Below are 27,127 nucleotides of genomic sequence, written 5' to 3'. Positions count from 1 at the left end.
AACAAACAGTCTACCTAAAATTATGCCAGCACTCTATGTTAAATGCTTTTTCTGTTTGTTTATTCTTACTAATCCTAAAACTCAAATAGTTAAATGTTTCCACGGAAACACAGAAGTATTGTAATGTGTAAACCGCAATAAAATTGCTGTTTCTTGCATTAATGCAAATCCCGCGATATGACCATTCAATTTATTGGAGTTATGTGTGCTAAAATTAACATTTTTCCTTTTAGAACAGAAATTGTTAGAATTAAACAAGCACTGAGTAACTTTTCTAATGTTCATCTCTCTTGCAGCAATTGCAATAGTGTCGTCTGCTAAGGAAGTCATAGGCTGTACCAAGGGGTAGGGGGCAATGCCCCCTTACTTAAATGAAAAGAGGCTTTGCTCCTCCACTTTTCTAAGTTCAAAATTAAGGATAGATCAAAAAATGATAAAATTAATCGACTCAGGTGTTTAAAGAATAAAGTACTGACGTAATATAAGGGTGTTATATATTTTTCTCAAATTATTGCTTCATGAACCTGTAAAATGGAGCTTTAAATTGGAAGAAAGGGGTCTATTGTGGCCATCCTTCGCGATCTTTGAGGTCAAGTCCCGATTTTTTTGGAGGCCATTTAATCTTATAGCGTTAAAATTGTACATAAAAACGAGCTGTTGTGTGCATCACATGACTACCGTTTGCTCCAATTTAATGTCATTTCCCCATTACTGGCAATTTTAATGTGATTTAATAGTTTATACTCTCTAAATATCACCAACAGTGGCCAAATTGACACAGATTTTTTTTAATCGCCAAATTTGTCGCCAAGTTGGCGACCAAAAGACTATATATTGCCAAGTGTCCGCCAAATAATACAACACTTGAATTTACATCGAAATTAACAATGATTTCCCCCAAAAAAGGGGCAAAAGAGCCCTTTAGAAACACCCAAATGCAACCAAAAAGGGATATGCACAACTAGACCCTACTTGGAGTCTACATACCAAATTTCAACGTTCTTGGACTTACCGTTCTTGAGTTATGCGACATACATACGCATATACATACGTACATACAGACGTCACGAGAAAACTCGTTGTAATTAACTCGGGAATTGTCAAAATGGATATTTCGTGTGTCTATTCCATACGTTCTTACCACGTGTGGTACAGTCGAAAATAAAACTCATCATTCATTCGGGAGTGAGTAAAATGGAAATTAAGGTCGATTTTTGAGTGAAAATTTTTTTGCGAATAGAATACTTCCTTTTTTGTAAAAAGGAAGTTAAAACGCCAGCAATAGGGGCAGTCCACCAAACCTGCTCCCCACCTCACCTCTTTTTAACCTCCCCCACTTTTTTTGGTGCTCCATGCCTTTACTGATCAGGCCACCACGTCCCTTTTATTCATTTGTGTTACTTCTTTTTAAAACAAAGAAGGTCTGTCTTAGATTTCATATGAGGACTCTACTCTGCCTTTTTTTCAGTTTTGTTGTCAAATTAATTTTCGCCTTAATTGTTATTATAAATGCACTTTTACTTAAGTTTGGCAACACCCTTTCCGTGTTTTAATTTTGTATACGATGTTGTGGAAATGGAAGCGTGTCTACAGTGTACTCAAATTTTAAATTTTAATTCAACCTATTTCTAAATTGAAAGTTCCTGACAAAACGCCAAATCAAAATTATTGACCATGTTTTTAACACGAGACATTCTTTCTCCCATTCAACTGAAACGACTGAGTGACCACAAATATAATTCATCAGGACGAACGCTTTTGGATCCCATAGTTCAGCCTTTCTGGAACTGGTTGGTGTTGAAATTGCCGTTATGGTTAGCCCCTAATCTAATGACAATTACCGGACTCTTAATAAATATTCTCACGTCGGTCATTTTAATTGGTTACAGTCCAGATGGAACGCAAGAGGTTAGTTGAGCAATGACGTTTGCATTGTTAAAAATCTCTAGTTACTTTTGTTGACATTTTCGTTTCCTGCATCACTTTTATAATGTTAGCTAACTGAAAAGGGGGATATTTCGTTAAATGGGAATTTGGCGATCTTTCTTCATTGGCTCCAGCGCCTGCGCGATAGGTATTTTTCTTTGCAAATCTAAACAAAGAGATCGAAAACATCTATTCACATAGGGTAACTATAAATCAGCAGGGTTACCAAAATAAAATTATTTACGACAAAAATGAAACGACCGCGCCAGATTCCCAATTATCGAAATATCCCCGTGAAAAGGGATAAGGAGGACAGATAGGTCTGGCTGGAGGAAATTTGAGCCTGTTTACAGACCCTTCACAAAATTCTACCCGACTAAGACGGACACTTAACAAAATTCCAATTGATCTAATTAGACCTTTCACAAACTCATTTATTTATAAAGTAGTTAGTACAGAAATCTAATGTGATTGATACATTACTTTTGGTTGGTATTTTAATGTTTCACCAAAATAATTTTATTTTCAAACAATTATTTGAATTTGCAAGAATGCTTAGTTAATAATTATGGTCTGTAACACCTGCCATTAAAAATTATCCATTCCCGTGCCCTGCATTGCTCGGATATTGGAATCAGCAGGGGATAACAGTGCCTGGTGAACCTTTACGAAAATCCCCTATAATAATTACTTATCACATATAATTTTTTTGAGTTGTGGGAGGGTCCCGGGCCCCTGGACTCCTTATATATATATATATATATATATATATATATATATATTATATATATGCCCTTGTTCTTAACCGATCCTGAATTGTCATTAATGATAGCTTTTAAAGTATTGCTTTTCTTTGCAAACGCAGGCCGTCCACATTTTATTATTATACCTATATTTAAGCAAAAATTTCTTTGTATACAACATTTTTTTTTCTGGTGCTAAAATTATTAAGCTACTTGATGAACTCACCCTGGAGCAAGTTACATAAAATTTGCCGTGTGAAGAAGTCTTCTCCTAAATCGATCACTGCTACTTTTAATGTATGACTTGTGTTGGTTATTGCAAAAAATTTTTTTACAGGAAACTGTACCCTTCTAAATTCAAAAGGATAGTCGGTCCGAGATGATGTTCTTAAAAACTTCGTTTCCAGTGTTAAAAAAATGAAAGCAAAAGACAGCAACATTATTATTTGACTTGAGAGAAGCCTCGAAGATTCACGCAAGAAACAAAAACAATATCAAATTTAAAATTCGCTATCTACAAAAAGTTGAGATGAAGTACTGAATAATGATTTGAATGGAAGAAAGCCGTCGAAAATAAGGGATTTAAATTTCAATTACAGGTTTTAGTTTCACAGAAATTAAGGGGTTTTAATTAATTTCTCCCGAACTAATTGATATTTCGAAAAATCCTTTCTTAGTGGATACTTTCGTAATCATGTGGACATACTTGCCAAATTTCAAGTCTGAGGTTTCAGCAGTATTGGCTGTGCGTTGATATATATATGTATATATATTATCTCAAAACATTGATTTTTATATATTAAGATTTACACTTTTGACATTTAATTTTTACATTTATAGTAGTTTTGTTTAAATAAATTTCGATAAATTTATCTCATTAAAATTAAAGTTTTCTATTAAAGCCAATCAGCTACATTATGAAGATTTTGTGAAAAAATTAAGGTGTCGTAAAATGATCATGAATTTATGTAGAAGCATATTTCATGTTGAACTGCATAGTGTAGGAAATAAGTCTTTCATTTTGATGAGCAGTACTGTTCCTCAAATTCTGATACTGAGACGAAGTTCTGTAAAAAATGAGGCACAGTTTTACAACATTTTCAATAAGAAAACAATCAAGTTTTTAAAAATGTAATATTTAAAAAGCATTTTAAAAATTATGTACCATGACTTCAGTTACAAACTTTTTACTTATATTTTACAAAATAGAAGTACTGATGATCCATTTGGTTGTATCCACAAACTCAGGAATATTTGGAGTATAAAAAAAAAGTGAAACTATTTGCAGCCTGTTTATTTATAAAAATGGAGAGGGGGAGGGGGCAACTGCTTCTCCATCGAAGAGAATCTCAGACCCTCACACTGTTTCCAAATGTTACCAAATATAATTTAAAATTGCACTATTTGAACTTCAGTTTCAAAAATTTTCTGGAGCAGAGCAGGGCAGGGCCTCCACAATCCTTCTTTGAGTGGGCCTGGAACAGAGTAGAAGCGAAAACCAGCGATGTTTGCTTTTCGCTGAATTTGATGTTTACGTTCTGTCTCGTATCGTTTGTGATATTTTGTATTTAGGTTTGTGTTTAACTCTTATTTATAATTTATCATGATTGTTGCATATTTATTTATTTATCAAGAGTTAAAACTGCTTTTTTGCAATGAAAATTGCTATCAAGAGGTTAAATTAAAAGCACTTACTTATAAAAAAAAATATGCTTTAACAATTCCTAAGAAGAAAATTACTGTGAAGGGAGGAAACAAAAATAGTTATATAGTTAAATAAACTGCCAGAGCCACGTCAGCCATTGTTTACCACGAGGCATGAAGAAGAGGTGTGGTTGGACTTTGCGTAGTAAATAATGTTGTTTTTTCCTTTTTTTAAAAATTTTTTTCCCCTTTTCTTTCTATTTTATGCGTAAGACCTTTATATTGTATCTTCTAAACTGAGAATAATTAAAATGTATGTGTTCGTAAAAGTGTTGGCAAAAAGCCGAGTTTTTTTTAAAAAGCCCATAGACCCAGGATTTTTTGGGTTTTTTTTAAATAAAACCCAAAAAAACCCAACTACAGCTGGTTTTTTTTTTTTTTAAAGGAAATGTGTTTTTTTTTGTCTTTTTTAGGGAAAATGTGGGGTATTTGTAGCATATTGTAGCGTAAGTAAATGGACAAAGCGCAAAACTAGTCTTGGGGTTAAAAAAGCTGGAAAACTAGTTAAAATTCAGCGTTTATTGAAGAAAAGTATAAAAGACGATGAAACCCAAGAATGGTGAAGTTTCAGATTTTTTAGTTTCCATGATTACCAACAATTAAGGCAAAGTTACTTCTCGAGTGATAAAATCGATTGTTCGTTTTTAATTACTACATTTTTTTTTTTTTTTTTTTGCATTTTACTTTGTTGTATTTCATTTTGTTATGCAAAACTACTGTAGAACCTCAAGTAGTTAAAATACCTTTTTACTGAATTCCAGCTTAATCAAGACATTTCTTTGAACTTTATGTTGCCTGTTTTTCTATTTCTGTGTTCAGAATATTAAACTTTTTCATAAGATAATGAAAATACTGTACATCCTATTCTTTTTTCTGTCTGACAGTTTGAGAAACCTGTTAATTTCTAAAAAATATACCTTGTTTATTTGAGATTTGTGACTTGTTGGTTTGCAGGAAATAATTCACATGAAAGCCTTTTAGCTAGAGTAGTTTCCTCTGTACAGTCTACAAATATTGAGAAAATCACACGTGACAGGACTTAGTCAAGTTATTTATTAACCAGTTAAAGAAAAAAGTTAACTATATTTATTTAAAATCTTTGAAGTATTTTTTTAATGCCGTTAAGATTTAAGAAATACTATTAAAGTTCAAAATTCAATTTTTATGTACATTGTCTGTAGTGAAGAACAAATAAAAAAAAGTTTAAATTGTGAAAGAATTTAAATTAATTTTTTTTAAACTTCTCAGAAAATTTTAAAAATCCAAAAGTGGGTTAAATAATGGGTTTTTTTAAATGGTTTTTTTCAAAAAAAACCCGTTGGGTCCAACCCAATTGGGTCCAATCCGGCCAACCCTGATTTTGGTAGATATTCATCATAGAAACAGTTGAAGTTTCATGCAAAAATAACTAGGACTGCGCAGAAAATGTTTTTAGTGCCAGCATTTCTCCCAATCCATTAGAAAATTTCCCTAAAATTTTACAATATGTTTTATTTTTCAGATAAAAATTCATTCCTATTACTATAGGTATAAATAATTCTGGGGAAAAAAATTGCAGCTTTAAAACTAATAGAATGAACTGGTAACTTGTAGAACTAGGTATCTGAGAAGTAAATTAAGCAAATACATGCAAGTTTTAATTAAAATCTCCTATCTAATATTTATTATTAAATGTAAATTAATATCCAACAAATAGTTAAAGAAAATATAAAGAGTGGTGATGCAAAAGAAAATGAACTCAAAATACACTGGCGAAAAAAATCGGAAAATTAAAAATTAAGGTTTATTTGAGAAACCTGTTAATTTCTAAAAAATATACCTTGTTTATTTGAGATTTGTGACTTGTTGGTTTGCAGGAAATAATTCACATGAAAGCCTTTTAGCTAGAGTAGTTTCCTCTGTACAATCTACAGATATTGAGAAAATCAGACGTGACAGGACTTAGTCAAGATAATTTGAGTTATTTATTGACCAGTTTAAAAAAAAGTTAAATATATTTATTTAAAATCTTTGAAGTATTTTTTTGATGCCGTCAACAGTTAAGAAATTTTATTTAATTAAAAAATTCATTTTTTATGTCTGTGGTAAATTGTCTGTGGATTGTCTGTGGTAAAGAACAAATAAAAAATAAGTTTAAATTATGAAAGTATTTAAATTAATCAATTTTTTCTAAGAACTTCTCAGAAAATATTAAAAAACCCAAAAGTGGGCTAAATAATGAGGTTTTTTAAATGGGTTTTTTCAAAAAAAAAACCCATTGGGTCCAATCCGGCCAACCCTGGTTCGTAACCATAGGCTTGTTTCAAAGATTACTGCTAAGATGCACTAATGTATTCTGACTTCCTTTTTTTTTTTTGCCTTTCCTTAATTTAGCATTACTACTTTTCAGTTTTGAATAATTGTTTAAAAATGCGTTAATGGAAACAGATATGAATTTTTTGCTGTGACCTTCTTTATGTTTCACATTCCTGTATGTCTGAATCAGGAATTTTTTTGCTGTGACCCTCCTTTGTTCTGTAGCATGTTTCACATTCCTGTATGCCTAAATCAGGAATTTTACCCAATAAGATTTTTTTCAACATATTTTCTGAGTGAAGAAAATTTTCATCGCTAAGAAAGATATTAATGTATTGGAAAGGGTTCAAAGGCGGGCTACAAGGCTAATAAGTGGACTTTTCCACTTAGATTATGATTCCAGGCTTAGAAGGCTAAAAATGTAGAGTCTTGAGCAAAGAAGAGACCGAGGGGACATGATTCAGTTGTTTGAATTTATTAAAATGGAAGATGTTACGGGGCTGAAGTTTAGCACTGGGGAAACAGGACAAGGGGTCATTGTTTTAAGCTATTTAATTCTCAGGCTAACATGGATATTAGGAAAAATTATTATTATAGCAGGGTAGTGGAACATTGGAACAGCTTACCGGAAGAGGTGGTAATGAGCACGGGAGTAGATAGTTTTAAGAGGGCCATTGATCTTCACTGGGGATTGTAAATTGACTAGGACCAGTCCAGCTGGGCCCAGAGCCTGTTGCTGGTCCTCACTTTTGTATTTGTATAAATTGAAAACATTTTAAAATTTGCTACTAATATTTTCACAACATCTGAATCTAGATAAGTTAGTTTACTTCTATCTATTTCAAGCAAATATTCTTTTGTCATAGAATTTGTTATTTCAAATAATAACTCCTGCTAATAAGTTTAACCTTAATGTGAAATGACATTACAGTGCAGTGATTGAACAGTGCACTGTAAATGAGGTTTGAATTTATGAACAGCGCATCCAGAAAGTAGAGAGATATCAAATCTTTCTTCGGTCATGTTACAAAAGTCAACACCTTTTATGTAAACTTCAAGTATATCTATTGGTGTTTCTTTTTCGGAAACTCACGCAAAAACTCTTTCAAAGGAAAAGTGCCACATTCTTTTGAATGCAATTTCAGTAAGCTGTTTATTCTTATTTTTTTCAGCTTGCAAAACTTACTCTACAGAAATACTGTAGTTTACGCCACATAACTCGCGAAATTTGATGAAATCAGCTTTCGATAGGGTCGGAGTTTGGTATTTTCCAGTTTGAACATAACTATCAAAGAATAATGTCATTTGATGAATTATTATTTTTCTGACAGTTTTTGTAGTATGTTCAAATGAACGAAACGTTTCAGATGTCAGTTTCCCAAGTTTCTCTTTCTGTCCTGCCTGGAATCGTAACCCTTTTCTATTCACTGACCCATTCTGTACCTTTTTCTAAAAAAATATATCTCTCATCTGAAATAAGCTTAAAAGGTTTCTAATATCATCCGAAATCGTTCATAGCCTTTGTGATGATTTTTCACATTCATAATGCTCTACCATTTGTTAATTATTTGGATGAATTCTGTCGTTCCTTTATATGCAGAGTTATTTTACCGTTTGAAAGCTAGGGCATTTGTCATGACAAAAACTTTTAAACGTAAACTACATTTTGATGCTCAACAATGGTTGGGTGTAATGATATTACCGTTAACTTTGGAGCACACCTAATCACAGATTTAGACTCTTCTCTGTCTAGTTATCTCTGATAAACTAAGGGAGAATGATTAATCATGCTAAAAAATACTTACATGAATATCAAGGGACTTAATTCTGTATTCGTAACCCAGGAGAAAAAATGATTTGAAATAAAATTTCACAACTTGAAATGTCGAAACACGTGCGATGAGTAATCAATACAACGCTTAAAGCTGACCCAAAGAGTGAAGAAACAAATTTTCTCCCATCGCTTAGCTCAGGGATCGAATGGCGGCGGTGACACTTGTTCCAGGCCCACTCAAAGAGAGTCATCGTGAAGGACCCGAGCAGAGCCACATAACTACATTTTCTGCCCTCATCTGACCAAAAATGGCATAAAACAGTTTTTTAAGTGGGGAGAAGGACAATTTCAATCAATTTCTGAGGTCCGTACTAGGGGGAGGGAGAACCACTATCTTGTTGCACCTATGCTTGCCCTCCCCACTAGCGCAGCTAGAAATACCTTCTGAAGGGGTTTTTTGATCAAAAATGACTTCTGGAGGAGATTTTTTTTAATCAAAAATGACTTCTGGAGGGGGGGGGGGGTTTGATGAAAAATACAGTTGGCTCTCTATTTAATGACTTTCTCTATTTAAAGACGACTTTTCACGATCCCGGATGATCTGTTGTGGTCCCTTGAAAGTCACTAAATAGAGAGCCAACTGTTTTCAGAGGGCGGGGGGATTTTCTGATGAAAAATACTTTTTGAAGAGGATTTTTTGATCAAACATAACTTCTGAAGGGTTTTTTTTAATAAAAACAGCCCTTTCGTATGCATAAACTACTGTATTAGATTTTATATTTATGCTAAAACTAATGGCTCTGGCCAGTTTTTCACCCCCCCCCCCCCTTTTGTTGTGCCACTGGCCCTGCCTAACGGGAATCCTACGTACGCCCATGGCTGGAACTGCATTTCGTGTAAGTTTCAGTCATTCTGTTAGCAGACCAGTGTGTCTTTATGCTTACTGGTCTTCATCAAGACCACTCATTTATTTTTTTAAGGATTTCAACGGATTTTAACATTGTCATCTTCCATGCAGGCCCCAAGATGGACATTCGTACTGTGTGCGATTGGCCTCTTTATCTACCAGACACTCGACGCTTTGGATGGGAAGCAGGCGAGAAGAACTGGGACCAGTTCTCCATTGGGGGAGCTTTTTGACCATGGTTGTGATTCCCTCTCCACAGGTGAGTTTACTGTTGTCACTGTTACTGACAGGGCTGTGGAATTGAACTTATTTTGGGGTAAAGGCAAGGGTATTTGTAATTTGAAATTTTCGAAAATTTTGGGTTGCCGTTTCCGAAAATTTTGGGTGGACTGACAACACATTCTAAAACTGAAAAATTCTTTTCAAAAAAAGCCATCTTTTAAAATTATTTTTATTGATGGTTTCAGTGATTTTTGTATGCGTATTTGAAGAGTTTTTGCGACGAGGGGGGGGGGGCTTCCAAAGATTTTACTTGAGTTCACTATCTCCCCTGGGTAAAGGAGTCGAGAGTCGTAGGCTTTAAAATTCCAAGAGTTTGAACTAGAATACCATACTGACTTTTATTTTCGTCACCCCCCCCCCCTATTTTTAGGAGGAAAATTGGGGGAAAATCAAAAGTGTGCATATGAGTCAAAGCACTACTTTCTGAAAAAAAAAAAAAAAATCAGAACCTTTTGCGGCGATTGTTGTAAATAAACGTTTTGAAAAGAAGGAAATACTTTACTTGAATTGTAATGAAGATTTTTTTGATTAAAAAATTGATTTTTATAATTTTGTACAAAAAGGTTTCTTTTCTGCGATCTCAATTTTTGTAAAGAGTTTGTTTTTGCAGTTATGATTTTTGTTATTTCTTGCTTTTATTTTGAATTAATATCAATAACATTTTGCATTGTAGCCGTATTACATTCATTTTTTAAAAATGAGAATATAAAATATATTATAATGTATTAGGTTGAATGTTATAAATGGTCATTTTCAAAATTGCTGCACTGTTATCTTTTTTTCTGATAGTTCACCTTGTGTTATTTTTCTCTGTTATATTTGATTGCTTTAACAATCTTTCTTTCAGCTAGAAAAATTGCACGAAATTTCAAAAAATCTAAATTTTGATTTTCTAATTTAATAAATTTTTCAAGCCGCCCTTTTCGGAATATTACAAGTATATTTTTGGTATTTAGAACTTAAAAGTAGAATGAAAAGCTTAATTTAAAAACAAAATCATGCTACCAAAATGTTGCTAAACTTGTAAATGAAAAAGACATCCTTTCTTCCCACTCTACCCATTTCAAAGTAATTTATTCGTTTCTCCCTCCTTCACTATGATTGACAGATGGGACATTTCTAATGAGCAAGAGAATGCTCAAGACTAATACCTCCAAATACGATAACCAAATTGAATATGACTAGAAATGCATGATGATAATAGTTGTAAAAAATAGTTGAAGACAATTTAAAATAAAACCAAATTTATTTGGTAATTTAGTAAAGTTAGTTTAAGAACATTAAAAACATTTGAAACAACGTGAACTAGAGCTGAGCTATATCTAACTATTAAGAACTATCTATTAAAAATAAACCCGCATCGTTGTTTAAAAGCAAACGAGCGCTCAAGTCACCTAGCCAGAGAGAAAAACGCTGAAGAAGTCAATTTCCTACTTGAAACCTTTCCTTATATCCTAAGTCGACTCATTAGCATGCGGACGCCAAATCCCCTTCTGATACACGCCAGCATAGCACCTGGCCAATGAGCATCGGGCATGTGCTGATCAGTTACGATGCTTCGTCGATTACGTAAAGACCATAGACTAATAATAAGAGTAGACTGAGCTATGGCAACCCTTTTGCTGCTCATAAACCAAACCATGTGACTGGTGGATATCCTAGCAACAGCGGGCGTTGATCGTAGCAGACGATCAACGCGAGCGAGAAATAAAATAAATAGAATTGATGAAACACGGAAGAATGATCTTTTATGGAGTCTGATTTGTAAATTTGTTATTCTAAGTTGTAAATATTTTGTTAATATAGTGAGTTTTTCGTTTAGATAGTATTGTGCATTTTCTTTATTCAATTTTAATAACTCTCTAAGCAATTAAAGATGCAAACGCCCAAATAGAATCGGCAAACGGTAAGATTTTTACCTACAATTTCAATTTAAGATACCGATTAGTACATTTTTGCGTTAACGCAAAACGTTTACGCCATTACGTTCACGCCAATGCTGATGTAGTAGTTCCGAATGAAATTAAAGTTACCGAAAACTGCGATCAAAAACTAATTACTAATGTCAAAATAATGCATAACTAAAAGAAAAACAGTTCAATCATCTCTGCACCTGGGAAAAAAATTATAATAAAAACACATTACGTCTTAAAATACATGCCGAGTGCCAAACTATAGATAATCCTGCCAGCTGGCAACCATGCCGCCAAAGTTTTCGCCGAACCTTCCACCAGTCACATGATGTATCCATGAACCATTTTTTTCATCAGCAAGTCTGGGGAAGATCGGTCTACTCTTATTATTAGTCTATGGTAAAGACCGTGACGTCATGGATCGGCGACTGCAGGTGCGAGATACGTCTTCAGGCATCCGCATTAGAAGGTCGAAAAACATCGTTAAAAAATTTCTCCCATACTAGGATTAGGCAGTTGACTGATACTATCGTGGGATAAGTGGTGAGATAAACTAGTTAAAACTTGTTAATTGTAATTTAAGGGGCTCTAGGCCAACAATTTCCGTATTTGGCGCGTTAGGCTCCAAATTCAGAACCAAGGACGGATCCTGAAAATGTTCAAGGAGGGAGTGATTGTTTTTACGCTTTACTCTTTGGAACTTCAATTTCTAAAAACTTTCGAAGAATGTAGTGAACTCAATAGCTTACCCTTTCTTATGTAATCAAAGGTGTCCTAAAGCTGTGTTTCTTTCGAAAAAATCCGATTAGAGCCCTTGAACCTAGCCCTATTATCATCTAAGTTCGTCTAAAATTGAGATTTTGGAACTTCAATTTCAGAAAAAATCCTATAGAAAGTTCCGGTCTCTATATTCAAGATATAGGCTATGATTGTGTTTTAAAGACTTCAATCCAGGGGAAGAGCTCCCTCTCTTGTAACACTATCAAGTATTAGGTAATCTCGTTTTTAAAACTTTAATAACGAAAATATACGAGAAGGAAGTTCCCATCTCTCAGCTCAAGGAGGTAGTGATCGCCCCTCTCTTGTATCCGTCCTTGTTCAGAACCCCCCTATTCAGAGTTCAGCGTCTTATCCACTAGTCTCCCCGTTGACCTAAATTAATTTTTGTGCAGAAATAGAATCAGAACTAAGAATAAACAGAAAATTAGCTTACTTTAAGGATCACAAAGCTAATTTTATTGACCCCCAACAGTTAACTACAACTCCCTGATTTTCAGGGTTGGAGGTGAGTAGGTTAGTGTGCTTTAGTAGCGGTACATGGCAGAATATCTTCATAATACCAGACCAGAGGATTTGAATATTATAAAGTATGGTGTACAATAGTGGTCAGGGTTGGCAAGTTTTTGCCAGGGGTGGAAAAACCATGGAAAAAAACACGGTTTTTACCGCCCGGCAAAAATAGGTTTTTGCCAAAGTGGCAAAAATAGATTTTGTGTTAACAACTTACGGACATTTTTTTTTCCTCCTTTAGTGAGGAAAAATTAATATTTTTCTATATTCAAGTAAATATTCTGTTATTAATTAAATAGCTTAAAAATCTTAGTGGGATCAAAAAAGTGATTGATAATTAAATATATATATATAATTAGAATTCAATCTTTTTATTAATTTACTAAGCTTAAGTAAACATTCTTTGTTTTAGCATTGAAGGAATTGGCTCATTCTGAAAAAATTGTTTTAGCAAACATTTAAAATCTTAAGTTTTGCAATCCCAACATTTGTTTTTTATTTATTTTTCACCTTATAAATTTTTTATTTATTTTTCACCTTGTTTTTTATTTATTTTTCACCTTATAAATTAGAAGTAATATGGAGAGACAGAACTAAAATATTAAAGTGCATTATTTATATTATATTGTCACTATTTCTTGATTAACACTATAATGCTACTTTATTTGCAATTAGGTTTTTGCTGTTTTTTCCATTTTTGCCATGGTTTTTTCCATTGTCCCGGCAAAAGGCATTTTTGCCGGCAAAAAAACCCAACCCTGATAGTGGTGCACCATTGATGCTCAAAATTAAAACATTAATGGTATCTATACATCAATATCAAAAAAACATCAATGTTTTGTAACATCAAAGCTTTTACATACATCTTTAATCTTGTGAACTCAAGCAAATGATTTTATGGGAAAAGAGAATACAGTGTCAAGAATGTATACCTAAGATTTTTGAACTGTTGTAGCAAAATCAATATAATCATAATAATTTTGGTAATGTAAATGAATTGTTGGAAATATCTGAGTTTTAGATTAAATAATGAAGTGTAATTCATGCATGTTTTTAAAATACAAAACATTGAAAATCAACTAATTATTTTACCTAATATAAATGTTGTGAAAATATTATTTCCATCGTAAGTGATCCACTTTAGGACTCGGAAGGGTACCAAGTGGTCTTCCGTAGTGAAAGAGTTGAAAACCACTGCCTTTTTTACTACATTTAACACTAGAATTACGGAAAGGGTCATTTTGACCCCAAGCAAACTTTTTTTTGTTAACTGCTCTTCCATATTTTTACTAATATCTTAATCATTCCTTGACTTTTCCTTAATCATTGTACTGTGTGATACTATGTAGATTTAAAGAGATTTTTTTTTTTTTTTTTGAGCCCCAATTGGAAGGTTTTGTTCTGTAAGCTATATTTGTTTTTGCCAAGTAAGCAATGAAAAAAATATATATAAATGGATGTCTGCTTAACATCACACCTGCCTGTCACTTGATTCATAATGCTGCAATTATACTTTCTAAAGGAAAGAGAACAGTGAAAAAATACTAGGAATAGATGAATAGGTTCTGCTAGATGATTTTTTTTTAAATTCATTTTTGATCAAATAGTTTGTTTTATTTATGTGACTTTTTGTTTTTGTAAAAGCATATTATTGTCTCGTAAAAGAGTGCTCAGGCAAGACGAAATTCTAAAAATGCTGCAAGAACTAGATGCTCTCAATCAAATGGGAAGGAAATACTCCCAGAAATTCCCTTACACCTCTGGCCAGTGTATTATATATCTTCCACAATATTTTGGACGGAGCAGCTATAAATGCTTGAATTTTGTTCAGGACGGTACAAAAAAAAAAAAAAAAAAAAAAAAAAATCAGAAGAAGGAATTTTTAATTACGTTTGGAAGAAGTAGAACTTAGAGAACACATACCAAGCAGGGTTGGGTTTTGGACTGTCCAAAACTGGTTTAGGACAGGACAGGTGGTTTTTACCGTCCGAAACTGTCTTAAACTGTCCAAAACTAAAGTGTAATATAATCAATTTGTTTTAATGCAATATTCGTACTACATAAATATAGATATTAATGAAGTTTAATTAATGAGTATTCGATAATATTTTTCTCCAAATGTTCATTTAAAAAATATTTTACTTAAAGAAATGCCAGTAACTAGTGCGTAAAAACTTCCTTATGTAACAGTTGGTATAGTTATGAAAAGAAATACACAACACTACCAAGACAACTAATTTCAGTTCCATTTATAACTCAAAGGAATGCTATTAAATGTGCAATAAATATTGAGGTGAGAAAAAAAGCTTAATTTTTTTAATGGTTTTTGCAAATAATTTTTATGTAATGTTTTCATAAAAATTACTTTTTTAATCATAGAACAAGAAATTGATGATTAAACACTTAATTATAAAACTCTTGTGCTATTCTTTTTTTAGTTCATATTTTTAATATAATACATTCTGTAACTACAAAAATTTGTAATTTATTGCACTTAAGTCATTTATTGAACTATATTTTGAACACTTTCTTTTGCACATATGCATAAATGTCGAAAAATTTGGTAGATGAAGAAAAAAACTCCTGCATACAAATGGAAATTTTTATTGAAGAATTTAATTTCTACATAACTAGATTAAAATCAGCTGCATAAATAAGTTATATATTTGTACTTGAATATCCACATTGAATAAATGTATTAAATAGTCCAAAAAATAGTTTTGACACATTTTGTTCTGTTTTTGATATTTTCTCACAAAATATAGTTTCTCAAAAAATAGTTTTGGACACTTTCGGACACAAGGGTTTTGAACAGGATGGTTAAAACCTTGCAAATCCTGCTTTCATTTGCACACATGCATAAACATAGGGAAATTTGGTTACTATTATCAAAAAAAAAAATAAATAAAAAATAACAGACTCATGCGTACAAATTGAAATTGTAATCAAGAATTCAACTTCTATGTAACTAGATTAAAATCAGCTGCACAAATAAGTTGAATGTTCTTATTGAATAAATGTTCAATCTAAAGCATTACTTTAATATTTTATTCTGTTTTTAATGTTTTTTCACAAAATACAATTTTCCTAAAAACATAGTTTTGGACACAAGGGTACTGTGTCCAAAACTACAGTTTGGACAGTTTGGGTACAAGGGGACGGTAAAAACCAGGGTTTTTACCGTGGTTTTTACCGTAGTGTCCAAAACCTTACCAACCCTGATACCAAGTATAAACAAACTTGTTCTAGCTGTAAATAAATTTATGTAGGTGCAAGATTCAGTGAAGTTAAAAAAAAGGGGGGGGGGAGAAATGTCAAAAAAGGAATGTAAGAATAAAAAAAAAAAACTTAACTTTATGCCACTGTAAGATATCTGTATGTCGACTTTGTGCATAGAAAATTAGAAAGATTAGCTCGTGCGAAAAATGCTGCACAGACAAAGTACTATTATTTGTTATTTTCAATTTTAGTAAAAAAAATAAATAAATAAAATACCATTAATCTACTTAAATATTTGGGTTCAAAACTTTTCTGCAAATTTTGATAAAATATTCACTTAATTTTCTAACTAATGTTCTTAGTGAAACCGAAACAACGTTAAATATTTCAATCTCATTAAAAAATAAAAATTTTTAAAAATATTTCATTATATAGATTTAAAACTTCTCAATCTTCAAAACAAATAGTAATTATTATAAATTAGTATATTTTAACTTTATTTTAAAAAACATATGACATTATGTAGGAAACTACGTCGATTTCTTTATGAAACCAAATAATAATTTATTAACAAGAAATGCAAAACAAACCATAATCAATCATCTTTCATTATTTATCTAATGGTATGTATTACAGTTTGTAGAAATTACTTCGTGTTTAGAAGATAAGGTTTACATGAAAAATATGCAGTAACATTAAATAAAAAAAATAGAGTGAAACATTGTTAGTTGAATAGATAATTTTAATTCTCACGCACAAATGTACAAAGTATTTGAAAGTATTTCAAGTAATTTTGAAGAATAAATGAGAGAAAAAAAAAACCTTCTTTTAGAAACATATGTAGGCATTTTTTTAAAAACAAAACTAAAGGTACAGGGGGACACACTATTGCAAATTAAAAAGCAACACTACTGAAAAGTTATTATATTTATGTTACAGGCTGTTTTGTATTCCTTGTCTTTTGCTTTAGTTGTGAGCAATTTCAGTTATTAATTTTGAAGAAAGTTGAAATTTCTTCACTACTATTGTTATAATAATGTAAATTACTTCACTAATATATTTAATTAACTAAAATTACTGTGCTTAATTAAAAAGCTTCCAACTAACCGATTTATTAGTGGCATAACACACATACATACAAATTATAAGTCTATTTTCATGTAATTAAGTTTTGGCCAGTTCTATGGTGGTTAAATCCAGTTTTGGCCGGTTTTAGCCAGTGGCTTGGATGAAATCAGTTTTGTCCGACCAAAACTACAACCCCGGAAGCAAAGGGATGCACGTGGCAAAATTAAAAATTTGGAGATAACCAGTACCTACACATGGTAGGTGAACCTCTCCTCAGTCTTAGGGCAAGAGATGGTACTAGTAGCCCTGGTAGTTGCTGCTGTATAGCATGATTTAGAAAAAAAAATCAATGAAAGCCTACCTAGGATGTTATCTTTAAACTAGTTTTACTCAAAACTTGAAAATGTCCACTTACATCCCTTTGCTTCTCACTGCCTCATATGTCAAACTATGAAAATTTTTGAAGCTTGAGGATATTATAAACTACATTTCTAAAAAAATGTTTGAGAGTATACGGCATAAATGGAGTATACCCTATGGAAACAACTGCTGTCATCTTCATATTTTCTTTTGTAAAATTTGATTTTCTTGCTTATTTCCCAACTTTTTGTCCATCTAGTGTCATCTGAAAATGTTTTCCCCCCTTCTTTTGTGTAGTGTTCGTTTCCCTTGGCGTGTGCATCGCAGTGCAGCTGGGTACCTTCCCGTATTGGATGTTCTTCCAGTGCTTCACCGCCATGACGCTTTTCTACGTTGCACACTGGCAGACGTATGTTTCGGGGACTCTCCGCTTTGGAAGGTGAGGATTGTTTGAAAATAACCACTTGATCTATCTGAGATCAAATGGTAGTGTTCCTTCCTGACAGGGCCGTATTTAAGGGAGGGCAGGCGGGGCTACTGCCCCGGGGCCTCCACGATAAAATTTTTACAAAATATATCCTAACTTTCACGAGTCGAAAACATCGGATATACATTTATATCAAAATATTCTGATATATATATCAAAGTATCGGATATTTTCGAAAATATGATGATCTTTTCGAACCCTGATTTGGGGCCTCCACTCCTTCGTTGCCCCGGGGCCTCCACACTTCTAAATCCATCCCTGCCTCCAGATATTTTGGGAGGACCCTCTACCCTGCTCCCTTTAAGGCAAACTTCATTGTCACTATATTATACACTAGCACACCTGCCAACCCTTCCGGATTTCCTGGAAGTTTTACGGATTTTTATGTCCTTTTCCGTTTTTCCGGTTATGAGCAAAATCTTCCGGATTTTTCACGTTTTGTAGGAAAAATAATTATCTCGCCAATTTTGGCGCTAACGATACTTTTGTGGAACGCGGCACCGCGTTTTAGGCCAAGTAGCCAAGGAAAGGTTGCCGTAAGAGAATGGCACGAGAAGAAGCGGGGCAAGATTATGACGTCACTGAGTGATACAGCGCATGACTTCATCGGGATCCAATCAAAGCAAGCGTCGCGGCGGGCAACTAGGGGCACAATTTCGGCGCCAATTATCTTCTCATTCTCTCAATTCGAGCTGTTTTTGCTTCGTTCTTTTTTTAAGATGAGTAACAAATGTTATTTCCAAACTTTTAAAGAAAGCAATACAAGTAATATTTACTAAACGAAAGTAATTTCAATTGATATGAAATTCATAACTAATATATTGTTAAATGTAAAGAGGGTAGGTGTCCTGTTTGATTTTATTTTGCTTTAAAATCTTGTGGATAAAAGTAAAAAAATCTTCCGGATTTTTTTCCTCGGAGGTTGGCAGGTATGCACTAGTGGTACCCGCACGGCTTTGCCCGTAATAGAAAAATTAAAAGGTCTTTTGGTTTGCCTGTATCTTTACAAATAATGTATGGTGAATTTTCTCGCCAATTGGCTTGTACCCATGTTACGGTTCCACGTTATGATAATTTCGTAATTTACTCGTCCATCTTCTGATAATTTTGTTCTTAAAATTGGAATAGAAAAGAACCACATCGAATTTTTGAAACATCGCTTCGAGGTGCACACCCCCTGCTACAAACTAACTTTCTGCCAAATTAAATGAAAATCGGCCGAATGGTCTAGGCGCTATGCATGTCACAGAGATCCAAACATCCTCCAAACATCCAGACAGAGAGACTTTCAGCTTTATTATTAGTAAAGATACCAAGTACTGTAACCCATTGCATACTTGCCAACTCGACTGATTTTAACGGGAGACTCCCGTTTTTTGCTTCCATCTCCCGATTTCCCATCTTTTGCAATTTTCTTCTGTTTTAGCAGTTTTTCAATCAATCATCAGAAAGTTTCACTTTCTTCTCAATAGATGGCATCCATTTTTAATCATCCACCAATGTCTGGGGAAAGTACAAATCCATATAGTGCGTAAAAATACGAACTGAAACCAATTTTCTGCTCATTGATATTAGTCCTATGACAATTATGCTAGAGCATGCCAAAATAAGTTTTCTGATCTAACTTGCAATAAAGCTACATTTAAGGGCCTTTCTGCACCATTTTCCCCTAAGCATTGTGTATAGTTTACACCAGAAAAGGGAAGCTGCTAAGTACTCCATTTTCCCCGTATTTATTTGTGTGCTGCAAAAATTCAAATTTGTTTTTTGAAAAATCCAACTACTTCAGATTTTTTTTTCAAAAAAAAAAAAAAAAAAAAAAAAAAGAGTGTACTGAAGGAATTGGCTTGTTAAAGAGTATTAGTTAAAAGAATTTTTCCAATTAATACCTCGTTTAGTAAAAAAAAAATTTTTGAAGCTTTCCACATTGCATGTTCAATGAAGCATGTGCTTTGCCAAAAATTGCAGCAGATTTCAATCCTTTCGCATCTTGAAAATATTTCAGTTATTTTGAAAGTTTGAAGTTATTTTATTATTGGCTACCCTATTCCTACTTATTTTATATTTTATTTTAATAAAATATTGAATTTTTTTTTCCGAGTTTTAGTAATTAAGTTTTTGTAGTTACTTTTCAGTAGGGACGTGGGAATGTTCGAAATTTTTAGCAAATTCACTCATTATTTGAATTTCCCTTGGCAGTATTTTGTATTTTTCTTGCTACTATCAATTTGCTTACATCTCAGAAAAATCTCTATTTCAGTTTAAATTTAGTATTCATGTTATTTAAAGGCATAATTTAATAATTTTGGTGTGAAATATGTCGCTGGTGAATTACCTATATACCTCTTGTGAAATTTTTTTTTCTTCGAAAGTTGGCCCTCGTTATATTGCTCTTTTGGGGGGACAAAGAAAACGCCCAATATATCCGAAAGGGCGATATAACCGAAATAATCAAAAATAGTTATCCATCCAACATACAAGAAAATTAGTATTTGTTCTTTTTGACATGATTTTCAAATGGTTTCGATGTTTTTGAGTAAAACGCGCTTAAGGGATTACAGTACCTCAAAAATGATGAAATTATCAAAAAAAAATTTTATTGCTTATTTCAAAACAAAAAACTATTCTGAATGCAGGGAAAAAGTTTCATTGCTTTAGTTCAAATATTTAAAAAGTTATGAGTGGTTTTAGGCCATCCTCGCTATGTGTTCTTATGCAAAAGAAAAACTTTAAACTGCTTTTTCTCGATGATGGTATTTTTGTGTTTTCGTGTCATTAGAATCCCTAAGGATTTTTTTCTATTAAAGATACAGCTTTAAAGTTATACTTTTTGCAATTGGGATAACATATTTGACAAAACTGTGCATCGGATAAGCATTTTAAAAATTACTCAAATGTTTAGAGCATGTTAAACCTTTATAAACCAATTTTTTTTTTTTAAAACTTTGATTTTTTACATAATTAATCACAAAAAATTTTCTAATAAACTCATAAGCAAATGAATGCACATATTTTTAGAGATGATTATAGGGATCGTTTAGCAAAAAGAAATTTTTTAATTAGTGCAAAAATAAAAAAGCCTTAAAAATTTCAAAAAATTAAAATTTTTTCAATTTTTTGAATTTTTAAAAAAAGTAGGCAATTTTTTTAAATTTTGAAAAAAAATTATTGATTAAGAAATAATTATGCATGTTATGGTTTCAAAGAAGTATAAAATTTACTTAAATTTAAAAAAAAAATGTTTGAAAGGTACTGTGACCCCTTAAAGATAACATCCTAGGTAGACTTTCATTGAAATTTTTTTCTAAACATGCTCTACAGTAGCCCCTACCAGGACAACTAGTAATATTTCTTTCCACAAGACCAAGGAGAGGTTTACCTACCATATGTGCTGGTTATCTCCAAATTTTTAATTTTGCCACTTGCATCCCTTTGCTTCTCACTGCCTCAATTAGCTTTATGGGAAAAAAACTTAATGAGGTCACAGGTATCTGTAAATATACGAGCATCTATATTAAGTATTTTATGAGATAAACTAGTGGCACCCGCACGGCTTCGTCCGCAATAGAAAAATCAAAAGGTCTTTTGGTTCGCCTGTATATTTACAAATAATGTATAGTGAATTTTCTCGCCAGTTGGCTTGTACCGACATTACGGTTCCACGTTATGATAATTTCGTATCTCGCCAATTGGCTTGTGCCCATGTTACGGTTCCACGTTACGATAATTTCGTAATTTATGATACTTTTTTTCTTAAAATTGGAATAAAAAAAGAACCACATCGAATTTTCGAAAAATCGCTTCGAGGTGCACACCCCCATGCTACATACTAACTTTGTGCCAAATTTCATGAAAATCGGCCGAACGGTTTAAGCGCTATGCGCGTCACAGACATCCTACGGACATCCTACAGACATCCTACAGACATCCTCCAGACATCCTCCGGACAGAGAGACTTACTGCTTTATTATTAGTAAAGAAGATGACAACGCAAATGCTCAGTTCAAGTTGTTAATTTCGGTAATATAAAATGTTTATCGCCAAAAAAAAGCGATAAATGGCTTTCTAACTCCATTTTTAGCTATAAAACCAATGATTTATAAATAACTGAGATATTATTGAAGTAAAATCTTACTAGTGGAATGCTATTAGTCCTCCCTTGGACCGATTTTTCCTTACATCCAAATGCAGAACACTTAGTGACCATTTTGTTTTAAAACAACAGCTCTCCCTCGTAGAAACACATGCTACGGTACTCTGCGGTGGGTGCGTGTCACGTGGTAAAACCCTCTTTCGTGCTGGCGTGAGAAAGGGTTTCCACATACTCTTTCTACCCATCTTCACTCTGAATAAAACACGTAATCAGTTGGACGAAATTATTAAACAAAATTCAACAGTGTCGGACATGGTTTCTGATATTTTTCGGAGAATGATCTTCGTACCCAAGCATCAAATGTAACGTTCAAATGTTTTGAGAGAGAGCTGTCACATCAACCGTTTTACAACCACTTACATCCCTTTGCTTCTCACTGCCTCAAATGTACTATCACACAAGTTAAAATTTAAACCAGACTAAAATACAAACATCAAACCTTTGAATGAAGATTATCTTTTTAGCTACCACAAGATAAGAATGAGCATTCCAATACCCTCTTATTCCCAATAGACTTTCTAATCCATTCGAATTGATGTAGAAAGTATGCAGGAACTTCTCCGGTCCTGGAAAGGATGTGTGTTAGGCATAAATGCCTGTTAATAACAACGGTAAATAATCCTATCTCATCACCTCGCAAGAATGTATTTTTCGTTACTTACAATGTATTGCCAATCATTCTGCATGACTGGGGTAAAAGACGCTTATCAACACTCATTCACATCGGTCGAATCGACCGAATGTTTGGTTTCACTTTCGTCCACCTTTGGCGGGAACTCCGCAGTGGATGACGCCACATGGAAGCTTCTATACTCAATTCAGCGAGAGCTGATAGAGGAAGTAAACAAAGAGGGTTACTACTTTCATGACTTACTCGCCCGATTGGCAATGCTGTTCGCATTGAAAGCGCGGACATTTCGCTTATCTGATTGGCGCTGTTTTCAATCATTCCAGCGCCAAGCAGACAGCGGTAACGCCAATTGTCGCGTTGCTTTGTTTACGTCCACTATCAGCTCTCGCTAAATAGACTATAGAAGGAATCTGATGGCACGTGTGCTTAATGATAGCAGGAGGAGTTTTCGTTCACGTGACTCGGATATGCTAATGACCCGGGGGATATTTAAACTGCTCGCGGCTTATGTTCTTTCTCTTTGATTATCTCTCATCGTTTTAGGCGGTCGCTAGAAAATTCGAACTTGCTTGTTCGTGCCGCTTGCCTTTTTTGAAAATGACGAGCTGGAAATAGCTTATTTCCTAATGCGTTTCTTCGTCGAAGTATTTTAGTTGATAGTCATGCAGTTTGCATTGTGTTATTTCGTGCTTAAATAGCACATGGAGATATATATATATATATATATATATAATGATTATGTTCTTAGTATATTTTTATCATATACAGAATGTTTTAACTATTTACTTTATTGTTTAATAAACGTCATGCAAGTTAGAAATAGTTTGTTAGTGCTATTTCAGAACTCACTCTGCAAGTATTAAGGGAAATATTGGGGAGATATTATTAGATTAGAGATTCTCCGCAACAATGTGAAAACTAAAAGCAATCAGATTGTTTCCAACAAACCCTTTTACCTATCCAGATCATTCTTCCTTTCTTTGATGCAAATCCCGATTTGCGCATCCAAGCACAAATCTTTTCTGTACTAAAAGGCTTTTTCTACTTGGACTAGTATAACACATGCCTGCTATCTCTCACTCATTAGGACCGTTTCCATGGACACTTTCGACCCCGAAAAAAACCTGCTTTCCACCGCATTCCGGTTATTTGCGTGGTATATACGTGGATTTTTTCTCCTCCTGCTCGCTCTGGGAGGAAAGCGGAATTTTACCCAGAATGCATTACGCGAAACAAGTTTGTCTACTAGCCGCTAAGGATGCTGGGTAAAAACCGCTTTCTGTGGCGCAATGGGAAGCCTGTTTTTACATGGAAACGGAGAATTTTTAAATCGGTTGTTTGTGGAGCCGGAGCGGGGATTTACCGGGTCGGAAAGTGTGTTGTGAACGCGGCTATTGTGGCTTTAGTATCAATGCACAAGAAAGTGTCGAGTAGTTTATGAACCATTTTAAACTGAAATATTCTGCCATATGAGCATTTGAATGACAGAAATTGCTGCTGCATTTCCAGCGAATTCAAAAGAATTGAATTATTTTCGTTTTGTTCATTGTCAAAGTAAAGAAGAAAGAGACCTTTTCTGAGTGTAGTACCAATCTGTTTTCATAAATGGTTTCAAACTTAAAAGCAAGTTTTTTTTTTTTTTTAAGTATTTCGGGAGAGAGAAAAAGAGAGCGATATATCCAAATGAGCAATATAATCAAGGGCTACTGTATTTTTCTTATTTTATCTTACATTAATCTGTAAAAACGTCGCTATCTGAGTAAAAAAACTAGCAGATAAAACCATCCTGGACAAAATATTTTGTCCACATTTCTTCAGTAAATTAATTTCCTTAAATAAAAACATCTCTGCAATCATAAATAAATATATTTTTTGTTCACATTTAAACAACCTTTTTATATCAAAATATTAGACTTATATTTTATATATATATATATATATATATATATATATATATATATATATATATATATATATATATATATATATATATATATATATATGTCACTATGAAAGTCTGAAATCTGTAAGTGCAGACATTAGCCGGTGAATATCAACATTCACGTGCCAACTAAATTAGGGAATGACCAAATACTTCCACTGAGTCACGGGTGAAAGTGGACATCCTAATATTTTGATGTTTTAGAGTTACATATGCACTACAGTATGAAATATTTTTTTGCGAAAATGAAAAAAAGGGAAATATTCCTTTGAAGGAATGTATTTTCATCCCATGAACTTCAATTAAAATTCTTTTGCTAACTTGCACTGCCTCTGGGGGAACAGATGTGTGCACCAACCTGCAGCAGATGGCAAATCTAGTTTCCTTGGGAGCTAATACCTATTACAACACATTTGAAGTAAATTTCTACATAATCATCTATCATATGGCAGCTCCATTGCGAATTAATATTTTTACAAACTTGAAACTTGTGTTAAAAATGTTTGAATCTCAAACATTGAAAATTGTATGGTGAAAAATTGAATTATACATAATGACGATATTTATTTCCTTTGCTTCAGTTCGAGCTTTCATTTTCAATTACTTTTAGTATTGAGCATAAAATAACATATTACTACAGGGTTCGTATGCTCCTTCAAAACTCCTCCAACACTCCTTCGTTTAGGAAATTTTTTTGAAGGGCCCTTCAAACTCCTTCATTTTGGTTTGAACTCCTTCAAAACTCCTTCTTTCTTAGTTAAAGACTACATAGTTTTCCTCTATGACAGTAACTTGAAATACTTCGATTGACAACTTAACTTCATTACAAGGATGAAGATATAAAGGCGATTTTAACGAAGTAATTTCATATATTTATTTTATTTTTTTCATAAAGATGTGATTGACAAATAGAGCATCAAAGTTATAAAAGTTGAAGGTGAAAATATTATTAGTTGACTAAGACATTTCATAAATGAAGTAAACCATGCTTAAATGGTGCTTGGCTATTTTTTCAAGTATTATGATTATTGTTTTTCCATCCACTCCATTCTCAGCTACAAACAGTCAGTTTGTCTAATTATTATTTAAATATTTAAAAATATATAAGCAGATGTACTATAAGTGATTGTGTTAAAAAAACAATTGTTTAGCAAATCGCAGTTATGATATTGAGTCTTCCACAAGTGATGTCATGACTTGAGGGGGAGACGGGTTCGTGAAATTGTGACAAGGGGAAGAGAGAAGGTGACAAAAAGTAACATCTAGTTATTATAACAATATGTTTATAAAAATATGACGTGACAAGAGGAGTAGGAAGATAAAGTGTGATACTTTATGACAAAGGGGAAGAGGGTCAAACATGTTGAAAAAAAAGTGTGACATCATTTAAGGACAGCCCATTAGTACTCCTTCAGAATCTCATTTTACTCCTTCAAAACTCCTCCAAAACTCCTTCATTTTATTTCTGAAATTGAGTATGAACCCTGTACTATATTACTATTACCATGTTAAAATTGTTTAAACTTGCTTGTTTACTTTTAGTTTCAATAATTATTTTGATTATTAATTAAAGGTTTGATGTAACAGAAGCTCAGTATACAGTTATGTTAATTCACTTGATATCAGCTTTGTTTGGACCACCCATTTGGGCAACTAGGGTGAGTATGCTAACTTTGAATATACACCTGTCTTTTTTTATTGCACAACTTCATTGATTTCTTGACATATTATGGTTTGCGGTCTTAACTTTTTAAAGGACCAGTATTATCATGGTTTTAAGTTACAGGTGCATAATCAGCTGTAAATTGTGAATCATTAGACCTCCAAATAAGGGAGGGTGTGCCACAATGAGACAAAAAACACACATTTTTCATTTTTCGTATATTGATGAGTTCTAAAGCACAGAAACACACTTCATTATATTAAAGGTATCAAATTATAGTATATTGCATCAAATTTAGCTCATTTAATGTCAGAAAAAATAGTTATAAGACATTAAGTAGGGCCACAATGGGACAGCTGAATAATCACTATTTTTACCTAAAGTTTGTAAAATAAGTACCTTTAGCTAGTTTACTAAAGAAACTTAATTCGGTTCAGAGAAAAGAAAATTAAAATATTTTATTTTTTTATTTACAACCAGAGTAATAAAAGACTATCCCCTGACTCAGGCCCAGGGTTTCAAAGAAACATATTATTTTTGCTTAAAGCATACTTTAAATGCTTAAAACTTTTTTTTCTTACATACAAAACAATTTTAATTACAGTAAGCAAAAGGAAAAAAAATCATTTGGATTTAAAAAAAAACAGGAAAAGAATAAAACAATAAGTGCCAAATATTAATTGATAATTAACTTATATAATTATTTTAAACATGTTAATTATAAAGTGCTTTGAAATAAGTACCATGTTTGGCAACCTTATCAACACCTA

General features: G+C 32.9%; 1 protein-coding gene across 1 annotated transcript in view; it reads left to right on the top strand.

The window, feature by feature from the left end:
* Positions 1-1,605: 1,605 nt before the first annotated feature.
* LOC129233788 (cholinephosphotransferase 1-like) overlaps positions 1,606-27,127 on the top strand; it is a 59,566-nt gene continuing 34,044 nt past the window's right edge. Inside the window, exons 1-4 of the mRNA XM_054867765.1 lie at positions 1,606-1,908; positions 9,461-9,608; positions 17,779-17,920; positions 26,268-26,352. Coding sequence (XP_054723740.1) covers positions 1,675-1,908; positions 9,461-9,608; positions 17,779-17,920; positions 26,268-26,352 — 609 coding nt within the window. The 5' untranslated portion in view covers positions 1,606-1,674. The remainder of the gene's footprint in view (positions 1,909-9,460; positions 9,609-17,778; positions 17,921-26,267; positions 26,353-27,127) is intronic.

Source organism: Uloborus diversus, unplaced genomic scaffold (assembly GCF_026930045.1).
Source record: "Uloborus diversus isolate 005 unplaced genomic scaffold, Udiv.v.3.1 scaffold_723, whole genome shotgun sequence".
Classification (NCBI taxonomy): domain Eukaryota; kingdom Metazoa; phylum Arthropoda; class Arachnida; order Araneae; family Uloboridae; genus Uloborus; species Uloborus diversus.
This window is presented reverse-complemented; position numbering and strand designations above follow the sequence as displayed.